Below are 21,017 nucleotides of genomic sequence, written 5' to 3'. Positions count from 1 at the left end.
CATGATACAATCTTAAACATCAGAAGTGGGGAGAAGCCGCCTTCACAATATACTTTATTATGTAACTTGTTTGACAAACGGAATTGGATTAGCGGATATTTTGTGTACACAGACGAATGAGCGTTCTCGTACGTCACATTTTCTCGTCAGTTATCACTATCACCTTACTCCAGTTTTCACTCTTATCCAACTTCAGTAGCAGTATCTTACCCATTGCTATTCCTTAGTTTTCCGCACAATCGATGCAGGAAATTTCTGTTTAGAAGTGTTTAGCTTGCCATTTATTTCAATCATATGTTTTCTATTCGTTTCATATGTTCTCTCGATTTCGTATTGCTTCCAACAAAAATTTTATTGCAACGATTTATAAACCATCATTAAAAAAAAAAAAAAACTTCTAACACACAATTGCTAGACTGTTATTTCGTACCCTCCAATTCGCCGTTCTAAATGAATTTGCGCGATTGGAATGACAAAAGAGTTGAAAATATATGAATTTAAGAAGGATTTATTTACAGATTCATCACTCTTTCTTTCTTGTTCTTTCTTCGAAAGAAAACATACGGCGGAAGAAATGTGGCAACAGCGCGCTCCATTTACTCTGTACTGCAATCTAAGAGTGGGACGCTCTATAGAACCGGTTCTTCGGATCCAGGTCTGGAACCGGTTCTTCGGATCCAGGTCTGGAACCGGTTCTTCAGATCCAGGTTTGGAACCGGTTCTAAAAACAGAATCGGTTCCTCGCGGAACCGGTTCCGCTGGAACCGAAACTTTCTTACCATCCCTACGCTAAATGCGAGCTGCTTGCAAGCTGTGTACAGTATGCTAGATGAAATGGTGGAAGCGACAGGCAGGCGCCAGGCGGCGGCAGCTTGTCTCATTTGGCTAAATAAAGTGGGTAATTGGCAAACTCATTGGCTAAACAGGCAAACTGACCAACTCATTTGGCTAAACACCCACTGGTGGACCAAAATTTTTTTTCTGGGGGCACAAGCGGGTCTGGGCGGGGAAGGCACAAGTGCATGGTCCTCTTTGCATTATTTTTGAAGGTGAACTTTGTGCTTCCTTTACGGGTCTTTGGAGGCTTTCAGATCCAGGTCTGGAACCGGTTCCTAAGATCCGGTTCTGGAACCGGGTTTTCAGATTCAGATCTGAAACCGGTTCCTAAGATCCGGTTCTGGAACCGGGTTTTCAGATCCAGATCTGTACCGGTTCTTAAGATCCGGTTCTGGAACCGGGTTTTCGGATCCAGGTCTGGAACCGGTTCCTAAGATCAGGTTCTGGAACCGGGTTTTCGGATCCAGGCCCGGAACCGGTTCTGAAAACCGGATCTCCGAGAACCGGAACTTTGTGGCCATCCCTAATTGATACAACTTGTCCCTTTTGACAGTTGCTGTTTTTTTCCTTCCTGCACGTTGTCATAACAATCCGCCAAGAAGGACTGTTTCTATGGCAACAACACATTCAGCCAATTATAATGGCTCGTTTCTCTAGCTCTGCACCCTCCACCCTCTCCGCACGTTGCCAGTTTGAATATAAACAAATGCACATTGTTTTACTCGAATGTCCACTTGAGTAGTGGACCTGGTGGTTATTGAAAGCATTCCTTTTAGTTCATTTTTGTGTCATTTAGCATTCTAAACAATTCAGTTGTTCTGCTCGAGTAGGTTCAATATTCGACGCAAAAGCTGGCAACGCAGCATTGAGCACCACGTGCGCGCAGCGAGCTGTCACAAGGGACAAGTAATATCAATTGCAGTGTAGTATGGACGTTCTGTGGACAACTCTACTCTTGTCCCCCTTGAAAGCATACATACACACTGACCAATCAGAACACTATGACCACGTACCTAATATCTAGTATGTCCACCTTTGGCTCGCACGGCAGCAGCAATGTGGTTTGGCATGGAAGCAATGAGACTTTGATAGGTGGCTGTTGGCATGGCTACAAACCAAGTCACTTAATTCCTGTAAATGCCACGGAGGAGAGGCGATGAGCTCGGATCTGAGTTCCAATGACATCCCAAAGATGTTCAATAGAATTAAAATCGGAATTGCAGAAATCGAAGCACTGCAGTATAACGTTGTCCTATTGAAAGATATCATTCCTAACTGGAAATATGGTTGACATGAATGGATGTACGTAATCAGCAATGGACTGCTGATAGCTAGGCCCCGTCAGTGCTACCGCATGCACACGCACCCTCCACACGCATTACCAGGCCCGTGGATAACCATTTGAAAGTTACCCAAATCACATTAGCACCAGCCTGTTGTCATCCTACTGTGCAGTTGTCGAGCAGTTGTTTCACTGGAAGACGACGGATCAGTACCGTAACGCAAAATGTCGTCCCCTCACAGGATTATTTTTGGGCCCCCCTTCCCATGCCCATTAACTTCCTACTATATTAAGTCCCTGTAAAAGACTTGGTTAATAAATCATAATTAACATATTCATAAGGGCACAGTTTACACTCATAATCAAGAAAGAATACATGTTTGTTGGTGTATTGATGTTTACATAAAGAAACGAAGCAATGTAAGTTGAACTGAATATAGTAATAGGGCTAAGTATTCTTTCTGCTTAAATTTTTGCACAATAAGGAAGACATATTCAGCATATTGTATAGTCGGCAGCAAAATTATTTTCCCTTAACCTTCGAGTGCTAAGATGCTTTTTTAAACTGATGTTGCTAGAATGGATGAATTTTCACCCAGAGCATATTTTTTTGTTTCTAAAGTAAATAATCTTGTTCAGGGAAATGGACATTCAGTGTTCAGCTCACTTTTTGTAGCCTATAGTTCTTGACATTTGCTTCGCGGTGGGCCCCCAAACACTGCGGCCCCCCGCACTGCAGGCCCTGCGGGCCCCTCAGTTACGCCACTGCGACGTGATGAAGGAAGTGTTGTGATTCATCGGACCAGCAACGTTGTGCCATTGCTCGGCGGTCCAATGATGATGAGCACGTGCCAATTCCAGCCGTTATCGGTGTACCTATATAGAATAATTGAAGGTGGAAGAGAAAGTGAAGGTCGCTTGCATAGGTGATTTCCAAACTTTGTTTGAGATTCTTCATTATAACCAAGAATTGAACCGCAATTTACTGAAATTAGGGACGATGTGGGTTTGAAACCCGCCCATCATTTTGATTGAGTTTTTCCCGGATTTTCTAAGGTTTCCAGCTAAAGGAATGAGTTTCATCATATGTAGTAAGTTCTTTCTTTCTTGAAATGCAAAATCTGAAATGACCGTTCAAATTGAATACAGTTTTCAACGGAGATGAATATATATAATGTATAATTTTAAAATGGACCTTACATTCCAGAATCATTAAATTAGGTTATCTTTTGTGCCCAATATTACGTCAGTGTTCAGAATCTCACCATATATGAGTCGCAATGGGTCAGGCATAACGTCATTTGACAGGTGACAGTTGAAGGTAGTAGATGCGCAAAAAGTGTTGGAACTCTTATGATCAAACGTAAAGTATTGCGCAGTGAAGATAGGTTTTCCGCTAAACGGATCTACATTCTATAATTTTATTACAATATAGGTAGGTGCAAATAATGCAGAGGGCTGTGAAGAAATTTGTGCTGCCTTTGTGCAAGATACGTTATCAGAAACAATCAGCCACTTTCTATCCGAAAATTTCGATATCCAAGATACTTCTCGAAGTGGATGGCCAATCACAGTAAAAGGAGATTATATTCTAACAAAAGAGGAGTGACACCGGCATGTAAGCAGTCATGAAATCGCCATGGAGATGGACCTAAACATCCACCACTAAACAGTGTTAAACCATTTGGAGAAAACTGGCTACAGAAAGAAGCTCGACGTTTGAGTACCACATGATCTGACTCATAAACATTTACGCGATCGAATTTCCACCTGCGAATCTCTATTGAAACGCAACGAACTCGAGCCATTCCTGAAACAGTTGATCACGAGTGACCAAAAGTGGATAACCTACGACAACAATGTGCGATAAAGGTCGTGGTCGAAGCGAGGAGAAGTTCCACAGTCTGTGAAAAAGCCCACACTGACCCTCAGGAAGGTTATGCTGTGCGTTTTAGGATTGAAAGGACATTAAGCATCACGAACTGCTGCCGCTGGGTAGAACGATGGTCTCGGACTTGTACTGTCGATAATTAGCGCGAGTGGACTTGACAGTTCAAAAGAAACGCCCGGAACTAGTCGACAGAAAGGGTGTCGTACACCACTATGACAATGCCAGACCACATACATCTTTAACGACCTGTCAGAAATAGAAAAAACTTGACTGGGAGGAGGTTTTTAATATATCCACCGTGTAGCCCGAACCTGACACTGTCAGACTGTCATTTAGGCGGGGGGGACTCTGGTGTTTAACACCTTTAATAGTGTTTCGAAAGAAGCCTGAGAAAACCAGATGTCACAATTATTTTGACCAGAAATCACATAGCGTCGAGGTTATGATTTTGCCGGAAATATGGTAGAAGGTGATTGAAAGAAATGATGCATACGTAGTTTCAGGATGCTACTTTCAAGTAACAATATATGTAGTCTCAAGTCAATGGCTGAATAATTTTTAGTCAACCTGATATATATATATTTTTTTTTTTAAGTGGTCACTTGGAGATTGGTACTTCATAGGGATTATCCGTAGCTACTGTTGTCTTAAAAATATTGAGAAACTTTGATAAAAGGTACAGTATTTATCAAACTATACTACATTTTTTTTTTTTTTTTTTTTTTTTTTGTATATTAGTTAATAGCAATATGGCCACTGGGAAGGCATGACTTCCAGTATCCACTATAACTCCGCCATTGTCCACAAGACGAGATGAGACAGGATTTTCTTGACAAGTACGAGATATTCCAACAGAACCAGATAGACTTTTTGAAATGAGAAATCAACTTGACAAAACATATTTTTCATCCCCTTTCAACCTTAAAAAAAAAAAACAAAAAAAAAAAAAAACCATACGGATCAAATTAAATGTATTCTTCAAGATATGCTGAGAACTTCAAAATAAAGGTATCTAGAAAAGTCAATCTTGTTGGATTTTTTTTTCGAAGCTAAAATTTAATTTTACTGGGCTACAATGCATTCCAAATAATTTTACTTCTGCGTAGCTCATTAAGTAAAATCGGAATCATAATTGAAATTATGTTCTAAGAAAGTAAGAACGTAAGGTGAACTCGTTAGTTCCCCCACCAAATATCATATCAACTTTTTGTACCACTGAGCCACCGCGGGCCTCTCTCTTCCAACTTACATAGTTGCGTTTTTCTTTGTTACAATCACAACTTATCTTGTCTTATTTATACTCATATTCTTATTATTTTTTTTTTCAAGATTTTTGATCAATATTCGTTAAAAAGCTACATTACCGAAATGATTGGTAAGTGCAACACGCAAATGGGACCATCACATAGGCCTATAGGCAGTTCTTATACCGTTCATTGCTTCCTATCCTTCAATTTGAAAGTCAATTTGGACGGTAATAACGGAACATGTGACGGAGTTAAATTTGAATTATTAAAAGGTTAAAGTTTAATCAAGATTTGATTCACTGCATGATATCTAACATATAACATCTGAATAAACAAAGTTGAACTGAAATTGATTGATGGTAACAATTGGGAAATTAGAAGGGGGGAAATAAAGAAGAAAAAGACATTTTTTAAAAGAGTGTCACAAGTTATCAGTTAATATACATCTTTCTTCTCCACTACAGTCTCGGTACAAAGACCCAGACAATGTTTTAACATTCTACTGTATATTCTGTTTACTCATTCATTGACCTCTGGTATTATCATTTTATTAGAAACTCTATCACAATTCATGGTCTTCTGTGCGACGTTTGTCATTGATGGAAAGCCATCATCTCAAAAGACAATTTCCAGCCGTTTTACTTTGTCCTACATAAACACACACGCATTATCACATGCGTTATCCATATTCAAATTGTCATTCATTCATCGTGTGTGATATCGTTTCGTCATCCGTGTACAGGAAACTAAAACAATTTATTTCTCATTTTGTTTACTTCGTGAAATAGGTTAAGTGCAGAAAACATTGGTGCCTAATGAATTACAACCATAGAATCCAACAAGTATGAAGTTATGACAATGAGCTTCATTGAAATTTTGGGGAGGAGGTGAAACATTTAAATGGGGTTGAAACTAAAACAACAACATTTTTAGTCAAGATTGCATCAGGAGAGAGAAAGGTTGGAGATCAAAACCACTGTGACAGTTTAGAAGTAGATATTGCTTTTGTTGGGACACGCGGCATGGAATCTGGGGAGAGGTGGAGTCATGGACTTGGAGGGAATAATTTAAAACAATATAGAATTGTAAGAAAACATTATGTACATTTCTTGACATAATGACATTGTATGACATTGTATAACATTTCTTGAGTGTACATTTCTTGTATAACATTGTATGTACATTTCTTTAACTGTAAAATCAATTATAGTACAGGCTTCTTTCGGCAAAGTCACGAAGAAGTTGAGGTAATACTGTATAAATATGGATCTTAGAAAGAAAGTGTAATAATAATCCTGACTTAAATTGAGAGGATAGATATACAGATCCCTCTCAATTTAATATGGTGAAATAACATTTCGAGTTTATCAAGCCATACTGTGAGTTAGTTAGAGCTATATCTTCAATTATAATTAACTTATGATTTATGGTGTGTGAACCAGATTTAGCAATTAGTATCTTATTACTTTTTCCTGATCCTTACATCTCCATATCTATCTCTCTCTCTCTTTCTCTGTCTCCGCATTTATGATAATATTCGATAACATGTATTTTTAATTTTGCTAGTATATTTATAATACTTTTTTTAAAAAAATGAATGCCTAATTGCTTCGCGGCTAACTTGAAATGCCAATGGACTATCGAAAAAGAACAAACATAATTGGTTATTTCTACCATAGTCTCTCCATTAGGCATATTAGCTGTTAACAAAGAGGAAGACAAAAAAGAAGAAAGAAGCGCCACATGATTTTTTTATTTCTTTAATCATGCCATCTTCAAAATCATTAATCTGGCTGCTCCTTCCTTTGTTGTCTAAAGAGGAAGCGAGCGGTAAGGAAAGCCCTCCCTCCTGATTATACGCGAAGAAATATTTTTCTTGGATCCACCCTTGAGAGAGTGTGTGCCCTACTTATGAAGTGTCTGGGTCTTCTTGAAGTCCGGCTTTTTTTGAGTGGGCTCAATTAGGCCTATTTCTATCTTTGAAATACTTCGGGTAAGGTTGAATATCTACAGCTTGGGCCACATTTCTCTTTTTACATGTTTACTTTGTTATCCTACCCATTTCTTGTGAAAAATTGTGTCGTTATTTGCACATTCCCCCTTCTTTTTTATTGATACTGGAGCTCTCTTTTTCGTTTCTAAACATTGGCCATTTTCTAAAATTTCTTCTGTTCTCTTGTATGTCTATCGCCCACTTCTATCTACCTGTTTTCATTGTCATTATTTTTTGACTGGATCCACCCTCTTCTGGTTTGTCTAACGGTTTCCTCCCTTCTCGTCACGACCTGTGCATCAGTAAACTTCTGAGTATTATCCTCTGAACCCCTAATATAACTGCTACTCAACTGTTCATTCGAGGGATTTCTCTCTCCTGTCCCCCAAATGTCACCTGTATAGTGTATGTCTAGTGACTGTCTGAGCGTCTCATGTCTATTCGTCATGCTGTGGCTTTTTCTTAAGATCTCCCACTACTTTTCTATGTTCAAGTCAAGGCAGGGGTCAAAAGAAATCTTTTCAATGTTCATTACTCCCAAATATTGACTAATAACTGTAAATTTTAATTCTAAAACCGTTTGGCCAGTCTTCTGAATGTACTATTCTTCAAGTTAACTAGTGTTCAACTAGCATGAAAGAAGATCTTACACAAAAGAGTGACCAGCTGCACCTGGATCCAAAGAGGAAATGACCAATTTACAACAGTCATAGCACTAAATTTAGTTCAAGTTGTGAAGGAAAAAAAATGTGCTAATCATGACTGTTTACTTCAGAGGATACGGTGGCTTAGTGGTACAGTGCTTAATTTTGGCGCTAGAGGTCTCTGCTTCGATTCCAAGTCATGTGAGGTTGTGGTGGACAACATCGTACTCTTGACTTTTCCTGAAGTTCTGCCGTTTCTTCCGAAATTCGCATTTCACTTATAATTTTATACGCATTCACTTTCATTAATCATCCGCCTCCACGGAATAAACGTGGGACATAAAACTACACATTTCATTTTATATTATTATTATTATTATTATTATTATTATTATTATTATTATTATTATTATTATTATTATTATTATTATTATTATTATTATTATTATTATTATTATTATTATTTCAAAGGTCAATGGAAGCACGAAAAAAGAAAGATTGAAATTTAACGTCCTTTCCGAGCGCTGAGGTTCTGTAGCTTCTTCTTTAAGGTTCTTCCCTGCCTCTAAGTAGTTTGAAGTTAAGCCACTAGATGGCGCAACTCTCGCCCAATAGAAATATATTAGAAAATTAAAAAAAAAGATTGGAGCACAATAACTGCTTTATATACAACAATAATAAAACCAAACTTAGAACATTATCGTACCTGAACATCATTTAGTGCATTACCCGTGCAAAATTTTGATTAAGTCATTATTTCGGACTTAAGCGGAATTTTAACCACTACGAGGATCATTTTTTGAGGCAGCATCACGATCGAGAACCACACCCGGGCAGAACCACGCAGAAAGAAATCACATGCGTTAGCCACTTGTCCACGGGCATGCACAGAGAAAGAAAATTGAAAATGTATTCTTGAACAATACGGTGGTTTTGTAGGATAGTCCTAGGTGTTCATTATGAATGGAACAGAGCAATTATTGAAGTATCAAATAATTCCACATTTTAGTTATGTGCTAAGGCCAGCGTAGTTGTAAAAAACGCTCAATGTCTCAAATGCTGACCAATATCTCCGAGAGGTCAGCTCTCTGGCGAGCACAGCATTTTATTCCAGTTTGCTATACGTACCAGTTGTTAAATGAGGGAATTCCAATGGGAAAAATAGAAGTAAGAAGGTATGAAAGACTGAAACATACATGTAGTTAATTATATAGATATATAAAATTAACCATAAATTATCACTATGTTCTATGGAACTCGAAAGTTCAATGCCACACTCATGAAAGTTCTCCATTAAGAGCTTAGGCAACTGGATCCAGCTTCTACTTTGTTTCCAATTTCTTTGAGATCCATCTTAATAATGTCTTTCCATCTACAGCTAGGTCTTCGTAATGATCTTTTTCTGATTGGGTTTTCATTTAAAACTTTGAAAGCATTCTATTCTGACTGAATGACCTGTCCACTTGAGCCTCCTAGACTTAATGACTCTAACAATGTTAGACAAATGGTGTAAATTATGTGTACAAAAGGCTACAAGTGTTTAATACTTATGATACACCTTTTTATCCGACTTAGCTAAGAAAGAAGTAATCTTTTTCAATAGTTTTCACTGTCATACAAGTTACTGTTAATCAGCGTTAGAAAATTATCTGTGACCGTAAAGCAATAATATTGGGATTTTAATAACTATCTTAGCTATACACACCTTGTTCTTTATGCTTAATCGGCTCTTTAAAAAAAAAATGCACTCCAGCTCTGTAATAAGGGAAATTTAGTAGGAACTAAGTGAACATTGATAAAAATATCTAATACCTGGAATCGCATTTTCTTCCTAACTGAAAGCATGGTTCAGTTTCGTTAGAGATCAATGTGAATACAGTTTTACAAACGATAATTAAAATGCAGGCACCAGATAAAAATCTAGACCACTGAAATTTTAATTTCTATCCTTTACATTAAAATAAAAGAATACTACTGATAAATAATCGAATAACACTCACAGTAATAGACTATAATAATAACTACAGTAATAATAACATGTAACATAATAATGGTAACGTGTATATCATAGTAATGATAATGCATTAACGTGTATTTTTGTCTGCTGCAGTATTCCATAATTAGTTGTTATCGGTTAGTTACTGCACAACGCTTTAAACATAACACTTAAGTTAAAATCGCCATGGTTCCTATAAGTTTTTGTTATAACGACCCGAAATTTATTTTTGCAGGCGGGCTAGCATTGCTATCATGTTATGCCACTGTAAAGTCTGGCTTCTTTTAGTGAAAAGTCAGGCATTGTTTGAAGGAATGGCCGGCATCAGATAATTTTCATATCGTAACCTTATCTGAACCAGCTCAAACATTTTCCTTGTTACTTTCGTTTACAAATACTTTATTTTCGTTTCAAATACAAGTAGCTTAACTTAATTCTGTTTTGTAATAATGTTTCATATATTTGCACTTAATTTTATATTTTTAAGGCAAGAATAACAATTTCACATAGTTATTACATACATACATTTTACTTGTACACGAGTAATACGAAAATGTCACACTAAATATAGAAACTATACCTATATTCTCTGTATAGCTACACAGGCTAAAATTTTTCACTAATTTACGTAGTATAGAAAGGAAAAACTCGAGAAATGACCTTGACAAACATGCTAACTAGAGCCTTAAAAAGTGAAACAGCTCCTACACTATTTAAAAATGTTGTCCTGCTCATGTTTAGCAAGGATTTTTTAACAACAAAAGCTTCTGTGACGTCAATGCTGTTTGTGTCTATTATTTGTGGGAACAACTTATTAGCTTGGTTATAACATTCGTTAGTCAAATTGGTTTTTCTATCCTACTGTATATTGCATCTGCATACCATACAAACGCAGTAACAATAACAATATACACACTGTGAAAGTACTAGATATGACCAGTTCTTACAATTTTCTCGAGTACTTGTTGATTATTATTACACAGACTGTAATTTTACGCAAGAAGTGAATCGAAACTTCACATAATATACACTATTCCATGGTTATTTCTTCTGTTTTCTGGGAAAGTTGGTCAAACAAATTGCAGATTATGTATTCCTTGCATAACTACAATGGAACTTTCTTTAATGTCATTTGCCTTTGAAGACCTTGGCAGATAGTCAAAGCATTTGGAAAAAAAACAAACGCATCTGCACGCACAACATACATTTTGATGCGTGAAGCAACGTCAAGCTAAGTAAAAACAAACAACTTCCTAACGCGCTGTTTGGGATATGTTCGTAATGAGAACATTTCACTATTGACATTTAACTAGAAAAATCTGTAGTAGGACGGCAGTTTTGCACAGTTTTTCTAAAATATACAGTAAACACTTCTTTCTATACCATACGCAGTTGTCGAAGTGGAAAAAAATTACTACCGGTATGCTAAAACTTTTAAATAAGAAGTGGAAACAGAACACGAGCAAAATAAAAATTAAGACATTAATGTAAATACTGTTCATTAAACGTACTATAATTAATTCACTTCGAACAGTATCAGATATAAACGAACCCGTACATTTGAGCATTACTTCAATACTGTAAAACTTATTTTAAAATTTTACAGCTGGTGGATACAAGTGTGAAATAGTAAGAATCATAAAATATTCCTATTCCACATTTATACATTTAAATCCTACAAACTACAACTATGAAGACTGCGGAAACAGCGAACAATGAATTGGATGATGTGTAATCAAAGTGTTAGATCCGAATGCCATTGTTTTTACCTTTGGTACTTCTTCATTGAAATAAATCCTCATTTGTCTGAGGAAATCTCCCCTTCCCTACCTGAAAAACCATGTGATAACAGTAGCCGCGTTAGCCATTCGGCGCTACATTTATACATTATATCGCGTTTGAAAAAAGCTATTTCTTCTACCTGCAAAAAATAATTATTATGCTATTATTGGATTTAGACTCGTTCACTCATAATATGCTAAGGCTAGTAGCCACGATATTCAACGTGTTTTAAGGAAAGACTATTCTGAATTTCTTATTTTCACCCTATGCCGCTTAATATGGGAAGTTTACTGATGAACGAAAAATCGATTGGTTGATCAAAGTTTAATTTTCTTTTTAGCACCAAAGCTGTATACGACGAGAATCTACAATTTAACGTGAAATTTAGGTCCAGGCCGGTTAAGCTAACCAGATAACCACGAAATTTGTGATTTTCACGAAAATAATTATTTTATTAATATTCCGTACATCAATATATTATTAATGACCCAACAATATAAGAACTTATTATTAGATTAATGATTTTTCGCACAATTTTCTGGGAATTAGCTATATCGATTATGTAAGCAATAAATGCGATATTATGCTGTGGCAGTTTAGGGATGAGCACAAGGTAACAGTTGAGTCTGTCTGGTCTTGAAATTTGTCTTTCTATACGAGACATCTTGAAAGTGATGTCTCGTATAGAAAACAAATGTTTCTCATGGAAAGATTTATGAAATGAAATCTTTAAGTTTTACGTCTTACGTTTATGCCGGCTAGCCTAAAGGAGACGGTGATGATCAGAAATGAATGAAATGAAGAAAGTGGGAGGGAGCGGAAGAATCCCGAAAAACCCCACACATTACGCACACCGTGTTTATCCACCACAAAGCTCACTTGGCGCGAGATGGGATCGAACCAAGGACTCCGTGCACCCGAGGTAAACGCTCTACCACTGAGCCACCGCGGCTTCTACAGATTTATGTCGTCTTGAATCTAATCACGAAAATTCGACCTCGTCTCGTCTCGTGCGCTACTTTAGCTGACCTTTGAAGACAGACCAAGTATAAATATTGAGAGTAAATTAATTTGAAGTGTTGTTTGTTAGGGTACTCTTTTTCACAACTGTAAATGACAATTGCTATATACTTTTTTTTTTACACAATTTGCTGATAGCGTAGAATTTGAATTCTCGGGAATATACATCACATAATCAAGTACAATATACACAATGTTATCCACAACAAACTCATATACCTATCGCGAAATCGAACTAACCACACTTTGCAACAGAGTTTTGCGCTCAATCACTGCCTTCTGCCAATTAATATTACTCCGATAGAAATATTCGGAGCCTTTTACAATGTGAATGAGTTATGTCCTAAACAATTATTAGCCATTAGAGAAACCCCTCGTTCAATTATTCGTTCGGCGGATGATTATATTAAATAATTTGTTCAAACTCTTTATACGAATAATTTTGAATAATAACGCTGTTCGATCGTTCAGTTATTTCAATTCTGGCACCATCAGTTTTACTTAAACTTTCATTCTGAAAGTTTTCAGCAACGTTGTAATTCCTTGCCTGAACTCCATTTCGCTCTAAATAAAGTTACGTTACGGTTTTAGCAAACAATGAGGCAATAGTTCAGTTGGATCAATAGAAGCATACATACACATGCACTTAACATTTCCTTTAAATTCACTCTTCACATTTTAAAATGTTACGCAATACGTAAAATAAGTGCACTGGCGTGTCTTACGAGAGAAAAAGGTCGTTGATCAGCCGCCTTGTTCAAACATATGTCGTTCGTATGTAGCCACTTGTGTCAGCCGCTGTAGTGTAAACAAGTGAACAATACTGAATGCCTTGAATTACGGAGTAAATTGTACAGTACATACGATGGGTTGTATTGGACTATACAATATGCCTCCATTTTCAACAGTTTTGTCAACGACGTTGAGATGTTTAGAAACGACAATCATTGTGTCATAACGATGAACGTACTTCAACATGTTCTATCTCCAACGTTCTTTTAGGATATTATGCCTTAATTACACATTCATTTTCCCCCCTATAATTAACATCTTTTACTTACAGAGGCGTTTCCTCCATACTTTAAGAATTTTTATTTATTTATTTTTTTTTTTTTATGAATAACATAATCCTGACAACATTTCAAGGGCAGGTACTTTTTAATCTTACTATGGTTTAAATTTGTTGATTCAGAGTTTAACGCTATTTTTCAAAAGAAATACTAACCAAAGCTTCAACACACATAATATTTGAACTAAAATATGTTACAGATTCGGATGTGTACCATATCCATCATCAGACACTTAATAGACACTGTGGGCCTTATGCAGAGTCATTTTGACGTATGATTAGTGTGATACTAAAGGCCTGACTACTGCAGGAAACATGTTAGTCGAACTCTTTAGTATGGCACTAGTCATGTATCTTAAGAGTCTTCATCCCGGCGAAATTAAAATACCGCTAATTTTACAGTAATTATCTGATATCTTCAAATAGATAAAAGATAATCGAAATGTGGAACAAGAGCGCCCTAGAAAATATTATTTTACATGAGAAACCGTTATCACGACTCACTTATCTGCTTTAGATTTCGAGCCATTTTGAAAATCAGCATTTATTTTCGTGTTTCTAAACATCTGAAAACGGAAAGCCACTAGGTGACTTGTGATAACGGTACCTCACGCAAAATAATATTGTCTAGGGCGCTCTTGTTCCATATTTCAATTATCTTTTATCTATTTGAAGATATCACATAATTCCTGTAAAATTAGCGATATTTTAATTTCGTCGGTATGAAGACTCTTAACGACTCTGCATAAGGGCCAGTATCTGTAGACACGATATATCAATTCCGTTAAACGATATAGTGTCTGATGAAGGATATGGTAGATATCCGAAACCTTAACACATTATAGTTCAAATAAAGTGGGGTGTTGAAGCTTTCTAGTCAGTATTTCTTTTGTTACAATACCCAATCCAAAGCCATGGATAGTGTTGTTACTTTTCACTACCGAGGATATATGAGACATGGTCGTACAGCTCAATATGGGTTTCAAATCACATGAGCTACCACAAATAGAATTCGTGCCTTCCGCACCGGAAATGAATACGCTAACTAAGCAATGAAGAAGCTCTATGGTTTAAACTGACTGATATGATCAACATTAGTATATTGTATAATTTTACTTATTTATTTTTATCCTAGGTTATATAATAATAATAATAATAATAATAATAATAATAATAATAATAATAATAATAATAATAATAATAATAATAATCAACAACAATAATAATATAGTTGAGTTGATTTTAGTTTAGCGTCCCTTTCACCAGCGAGGCTATATGAGACGTGGACCTACTGATTAACGTGGAATCCGAACTACATGAGCTCCCGCCGGGAATCGAACCCGGGTCTCCCACGCCAAAGGCGCGTATTCTAATCGCAATAATAATAATAATAATAATAATAATAATAATAATAATAATAATAATAATATAAATGAAATGAAATCTTTGAGTTTTACGTCCCACGATTATGCCGGTTAGGCTAAAGGAGACGGTGATGATGAGAGATGAGTGAAATGGTAGAATGAAGAAAGTGGGAGGAAAGGGGAGAACCCCGAGAAAACCCACGTGTGTTTCCTCGGGGTTCTCCCGTTTCCTCCCACTTTCTTCATTCTACCATTTCACTCATCTCTCATCATCACCGTCTCCTTTAGCCTAACCGGCATAACCGTGGGACGTAAAACTTAAATATTTCATTTTTCCACCACAAAGTTCACTTGGCGGGGGCTGGGATTGAACCCGGGACCCCAAGCACCAGAGGTGAACGCTCTACCACTGAGCCACCGCGGCCCCAATAATAATAATAATAATAATAATAATAATAATAATAATAATAATAATAATAATAATAATAATAATAATAATAATAATAATAATAATAATAATAATAATAATAATAATACATTCTCAAATAGGCTGCCTGGCTACATTCTCAAATTTAAAAACTGTAACACTACTTACTGCATGTCAAATCAGCATTCTCTTCTTTCGAATCACTTCTTCATATAGAAGGAAAATCTGAATGAACACCATCACTTAAAATACATGTCCTGTTTAGGAGTTTCACTACGTCCGTAATAAAATACAGCTAAGAAGATTACAAAACACGTGTTAACACTAACACTACTTAAAAGAGGATACATGCGAAAACAATGAAGTGGAAACAAAACTATGAACTCATCCAGTTCCATGTCGCTACCGATAGCAGTTCTAGGACTATTGCTAGTGTTATCTAGCTACTAGTACTTTTTTTTAAAACTAAAAACCAAGTTTTGTAAGAGAGAATAGCTATTAAGTTTTTACGAGCCAAATGACTTTTAAAAAAATGAACACTCAGTTGTCCCGAAAAATGTTATCGGAACACCGGGACGGCTAGCCGACAGCCAGTAGTGTCCCGGTAAATCCGGAATGTCTGGTCAGCCTGTGAAAGGGGAATATTTTACATACTTTGATCTTTTGAATCGTTTGGACTTCATAGAAGGAAATTTGGTATATGGGTCTCATTGCTGTAGACACTACAAATATATTATCTCATTTCACATCTTCGAAATATTAGGTAATTGATGGTTGTAAACAAATTAAATGAAATTTCTGGTTTTACGTCCCATAATTATGCGCCGAAGCTAAGGGTGACAGTGATGATGATAGTGAGTGAAATGGTGGAATTGAGAGGAAACGGAGAGCCCGAGAAAACCCACGCACACGGTATTTGTTCACCACAAAGCCCACTTGACAGTGACACGAGTTGGGATTGTACCAGGATCCTCATACATCAGTGGTGAACCCACTACCACTGAGCCACTGCGGCCGCACAGTTGTAAAGTTTTAGCACATACTTTTTAGACTCCCAAACTATGCTATGCGTAAGTGTTTGAAATATTATAGAACGGCTTTGTCCGTCCATCTATCTGTCGGCAGGTATCAGAGCAAAAATAATAGGAGATATCGAAATGCGGTTTCTAACAATCGATATAACGTCCCAAGAATAGGTTCCATCTTATCTATTAATCCTGTACTCAAACCGGAAGTGGTTTAAATAAGCCATTTCTGGTTTTAACGTTTATCTCCATAGTACAAAAAGATAACATATAGCGACGTTTTTTTTAAACGATTCAGCGTATCAAGGCAACGTACCATGACTATCCCTAACATTCTATTCAACCTAGAAGTGGTTGGAATTTGCTACTACTTCCGGTTTCAATACTGATTTTCATAAACAAAAGCGTTAAGATATATCGAAATTCGCATTTCTGCAATTGATTCAGTGTCCCAAGAATAGGTTCCATCTCCCTCGTTAGCCGTCTATTCAAACCGAAGGTTGTTAAAATAATCCATTTCCGGTTTCAACTTTATCTTGATAGAAAAATGTTATTAGATAGCGATAAACGGTTTCCTGCAAATGATTCAAGCTATCAAGAAAACATACCATCACAATCTGAAATACTCTACCAAAACCAGAAGTGGTTGAAATTTCCTACTGATTTTTATAGAGCAAAAACGATAAGATATATCGGGATGCAGTCTTTAGTAATTCATTCAACTGTCCAAGAATAGGTCCCGCCTTCTCCATTAATCCTCTATTCAAATCGGAAATGGCTTAAAATAATCATTTCCGGTTTCAATTTTTATTGCCACGAAACAAACCAAATAGTTTCCTGCAATCGATTCAGGGTGTCAAGAGAACATATCGTCACAACCAGCAACACTCTACCAAAACCGGAAGTGGTTGTAATTTACTACTACTTCCGGTTTCAGTACTGATTTACACAAAGTAAAAACGGTAAGAGATATCGAGATGAAGTTTTTTCAATTGATTTAAGTTCTAAAGAGATTCAATTGATTATCTCCTCTCTTAACCATCAATTCAATCCGGAAGTGGTTAAATTAAAATTACCGATTTCTGGTTTCAACCTTTATCATCATAGAACAAGAACAATAAGGCACACGGGAATAATGGCTTCCTGATTACAAATCAGTGTCCCGGGAACAGGTTCTATTTTTGATCTTATTAATCTATTGCAACTATTAGTTGTAGGTGTACTACTTGAAGTTTAATATTGAATTACCATTGTTTGGAAGTCTACTGTAGTTTCGCACTATGAAACGAAATTAACTTGCTTCTATACTGATTTCATAAGGTCTAGTACACGACAGTTACATTTATCCGAATTTGATAGGATCGATCGTTGAACGAAAATTCGATTAACCTGGAATAAAGGTTTCTTGATGTAGGCCTACAGTTCGGCATATTTGATTTATTTCGTCATATTTTCAGCGTGAAAAAGACATTTTTGGAAACATATGACGCCTTCAAAGCCAAACATTGCTAAACTAAAACCGTATTAACTAAAACAACGAAGTTTAATTCAGCTTGATTTTCGTATCTCCTTGTGATTAAGATTAGATGAACACTTGTTAGTAATATATACAGTATATTGCATATACATAACGTTCAATATAATTATTAAGTATTCTGCCATTTGGCAGGTTCTGGGACTAATGAGGAACAGCTTTCTTTTTTAAATCCCAATATTTCTTTCTATTTTTCAAATCATCGAACACTTCTGTTCTTCTTCTTTCTATTCCTCACTTTCCTTCCATCATTCCTTCTATGGCGATATGAAGAAGATAATTTATTCGCAAGATGTGTCAAATCCAATTGACCTTTCTACGAAGGATTGTGGCTAGAAGCGTCCTCTTCTCTCCTATCCGTTTTAAAACACCTTCGTTTGTTACTCAACGTTCAATATACTGTATATTTTTTTAGCGATTCACTTGATCCGGAAATTCAGTTAATCAGGATTCGGTTAAATAGGGTTATCTTGTATCACCTTCATGGAGGTGTGGGTATTTTATTCAGCCAATTTTGCCTTTTAAAAGCCTCCATTTGACTACAATGTCCTGTTTGTTATCTAGACTTTTGTGATAAACGTGTAATTGATTTGAAGATGCATTGTTAGCTTGTGTGTAAGTTTCGTGGGTGTTTGTTCTACGCAAAGATATCGATTTAAGTTTTGTTTATTTTAAACATTATAATAAATGGTGCATGAAGATCTGAGACTGGAAATATGTCATAGCTGGTGTAGGTTGGATAGTTCGCGTATAGCAGCTGTTCATAAACTCTAATCTGTGGATCACAAGTGGCCTCTCGAGATCTATCCTTGTGGTCTTGTTAGATTGAATATATAATCAAATGAATTGTGTGTAGCACACTATAGAGAGAATCCTAAACAGAATTTTGGAAATTACATACGCAAATATCTTTCTCTTTCTCTTCCAGGACTACATTTTATCAAATTTGTGACCCTAACCGCTATATAAAATATTCCTGCTAGTGTGCAATTAATACAATAATAATTTAAGAAACACTGACTAATAGACTCAAATGTGTGGCTCTTTACACGGAAAACAAACATTTTTACTATTCAGAGATAGAAAATGCTTGTCGCTATGAACAAAACGACAAGTACTTAAATTATTTAATACAATCCAATAATTTAGGGATTTAAGAAGAACTAGAATGAAACCTGTACTTAATGATTTATCCTATAATCGACCTTCATTTGTTTGCGTATCCTATATGCAGAAACATAATTCTGGGAAGTAGCAAGTGAGACGTCTTCGTGAATGTATATTTATTGATGTTGAATTAAGAATGGTGTAGTACGCCAAAGAGAACAAACAGATTCAAAAGTATATGGAGAATAGTGATGAGAAAGGCCTATTTTCTGTCAGGTGGCAGACGCCTCGTCTCATGGACTGGAATAAAATCAGAATCTATTTAATAAGAATCTTCAAGGAGGGAAAAAGGACGAAAATGCCTATACAAAACATCTTTTTCACATGTCATACTAAGTTCTTTTCTTTTCCATTTGATAAGAAAACATTTTAGTTAATTGTCAAGGTCTACTTAATGAATATTATGGTAATTTCTGTGTTTTATGTTATTACTTCCAGTTGTTCTCTATCTGTATCTCGTAACAAATGGAAAACCTAAGCTGAATGATAAATCCCTATATTACATTATATTTAAACATTCGAATACCATAACGCGAGGAGAATGGTGTGGTGACTTAGTGGTAGAACTACCATTTCTAGTGCGAGGGTCTCTGGCAGTTTGACCTGGTTCCATCGCTAGGATTTATTATTATTATTATTATTATTATTATTATTATTATTATTATTATTATTATTATTATTATTATTATTATTATTAGACAGCAACGCGTTTCTGGGTTTTCCCATTTCCTTCCAAGTTCTTCGATCAATTTTTTTGATAATCATTCGCTTTGTTAATATTCCGCCTCATTTAATCTAATGAGCATAACCATGGGACGATAAATATTTCATGTTATTTATTTATTTATTTTACAGTATTTCCATTCATAAACTCCTGTTCCAATGCTTCACTTCAAGATGGACTACAGGTACTGGACTACAATAATATGATTAATAATGAATATCTGAAGAGTGAGTTAGCTATTTGATTTTTTTTTTTTTTTTTTTGTATGAGATCCTGACTTCGATTCCCTGTTAGGCCGTGTAGTAATGATACGATAGTTTGATACCACTTTTTCGATAGTAATTAAGATAATACTTGAATTAAAAATTAAAACAGACCGACTTTTGGAAACATAAATAGATGATTGTGTCTGACTATATACATACATCCATCACCCAACTGAAAATAACATAGCAGTTCGTGTTACTTGCCACTGAATTTATTTATCAAATTTACTCACCCTACTGCGCTGGACGTATTCTTGACAGGTGAACCAATAAATTACATCGACACACTCAAATGTCAAGTAAAACATAAGACGAAAGTGTGCTTCCAATGTCCTTGGCTCAATGGAATTTGCCGCTGTGTGTGTAAATCTATGCCGTTCTTGGTCCAATATGTTTGCTTGCAATAACTTCAACATGGCGCCAGACAACTCAGCGCCAGTCACCTTTTGCATTAGAAGATCAAGCTTTCTCAACACTTTAGCAGTATTTAAACTGAAAATGGTACGTACCTGCCTGTATCCCTTGTCTGCCCTGTGTGATGGTAGGAATGTGATTTCTCATGTGAAATGGAACAACTACTACTGCTACTGCTATAGGTACTGCTGCTTCTGCAACAAGGAAATAATAATAATAATAATAATAATAATAATAATAATAATAATATCTCCTTGGGCCTCAGTGTTAGCTCAATATCACGAGATATGTAGGCGGGTGATTAATGGAAGTGAATCATTATGAACTAATTATTG

The 21,017-nt window shown here is 36.0% G+C and overlaps 1 protein-coding gene across 4 annotated transcripts in view; it reads right to left on the bottom strand.

The window, feature by feature from the left end:
- LOC145660563 (uncharacterized) overlaps window positions 1-20,685 on the bottom strand; it is a 385,653-nt gene extending 364,968 nt beyond the window's left edge. For all 4 annotated transcript variants that reach the window (XR_014126830.1, XR_014126831.1, XM_081725785.1 and 1 more), the window contains exon 1: window positions 20,502-20,685. Coding sequence is in view for 2 of the 4 variants with exons in the window: in XM_081725785.1 (XP_081581911.1) it covers window positions 20,502-20,684 (183 nt within the window). In the remaining 2 variants the exon portion in view is untranslated. The remainder of the gene's footprint in view (window positions 1-20,501) is intronic.
- Between the last annotated feature and the right edge of the window lie 332 nt (window positions 20,686-21,017).

Source organism: Thermobia domestica, chromosome 9 (genome assembly GCF_964235325.1).
Source record: "Thermobia domestica chromosome 9, izTheDome1.hap1.1, whole genome shotgun sequence".
Classification (NCBI taxonomy): domain Eukaryota; kingdom Metazoa; phylum Arthropoda; class Insecta; order Zygentoma; family Lepismatidae; genus Thermobia; species Thermobia domestica.
This window is presented reverse-complemented; position numbering and strand designations above follow the sequence as displayed.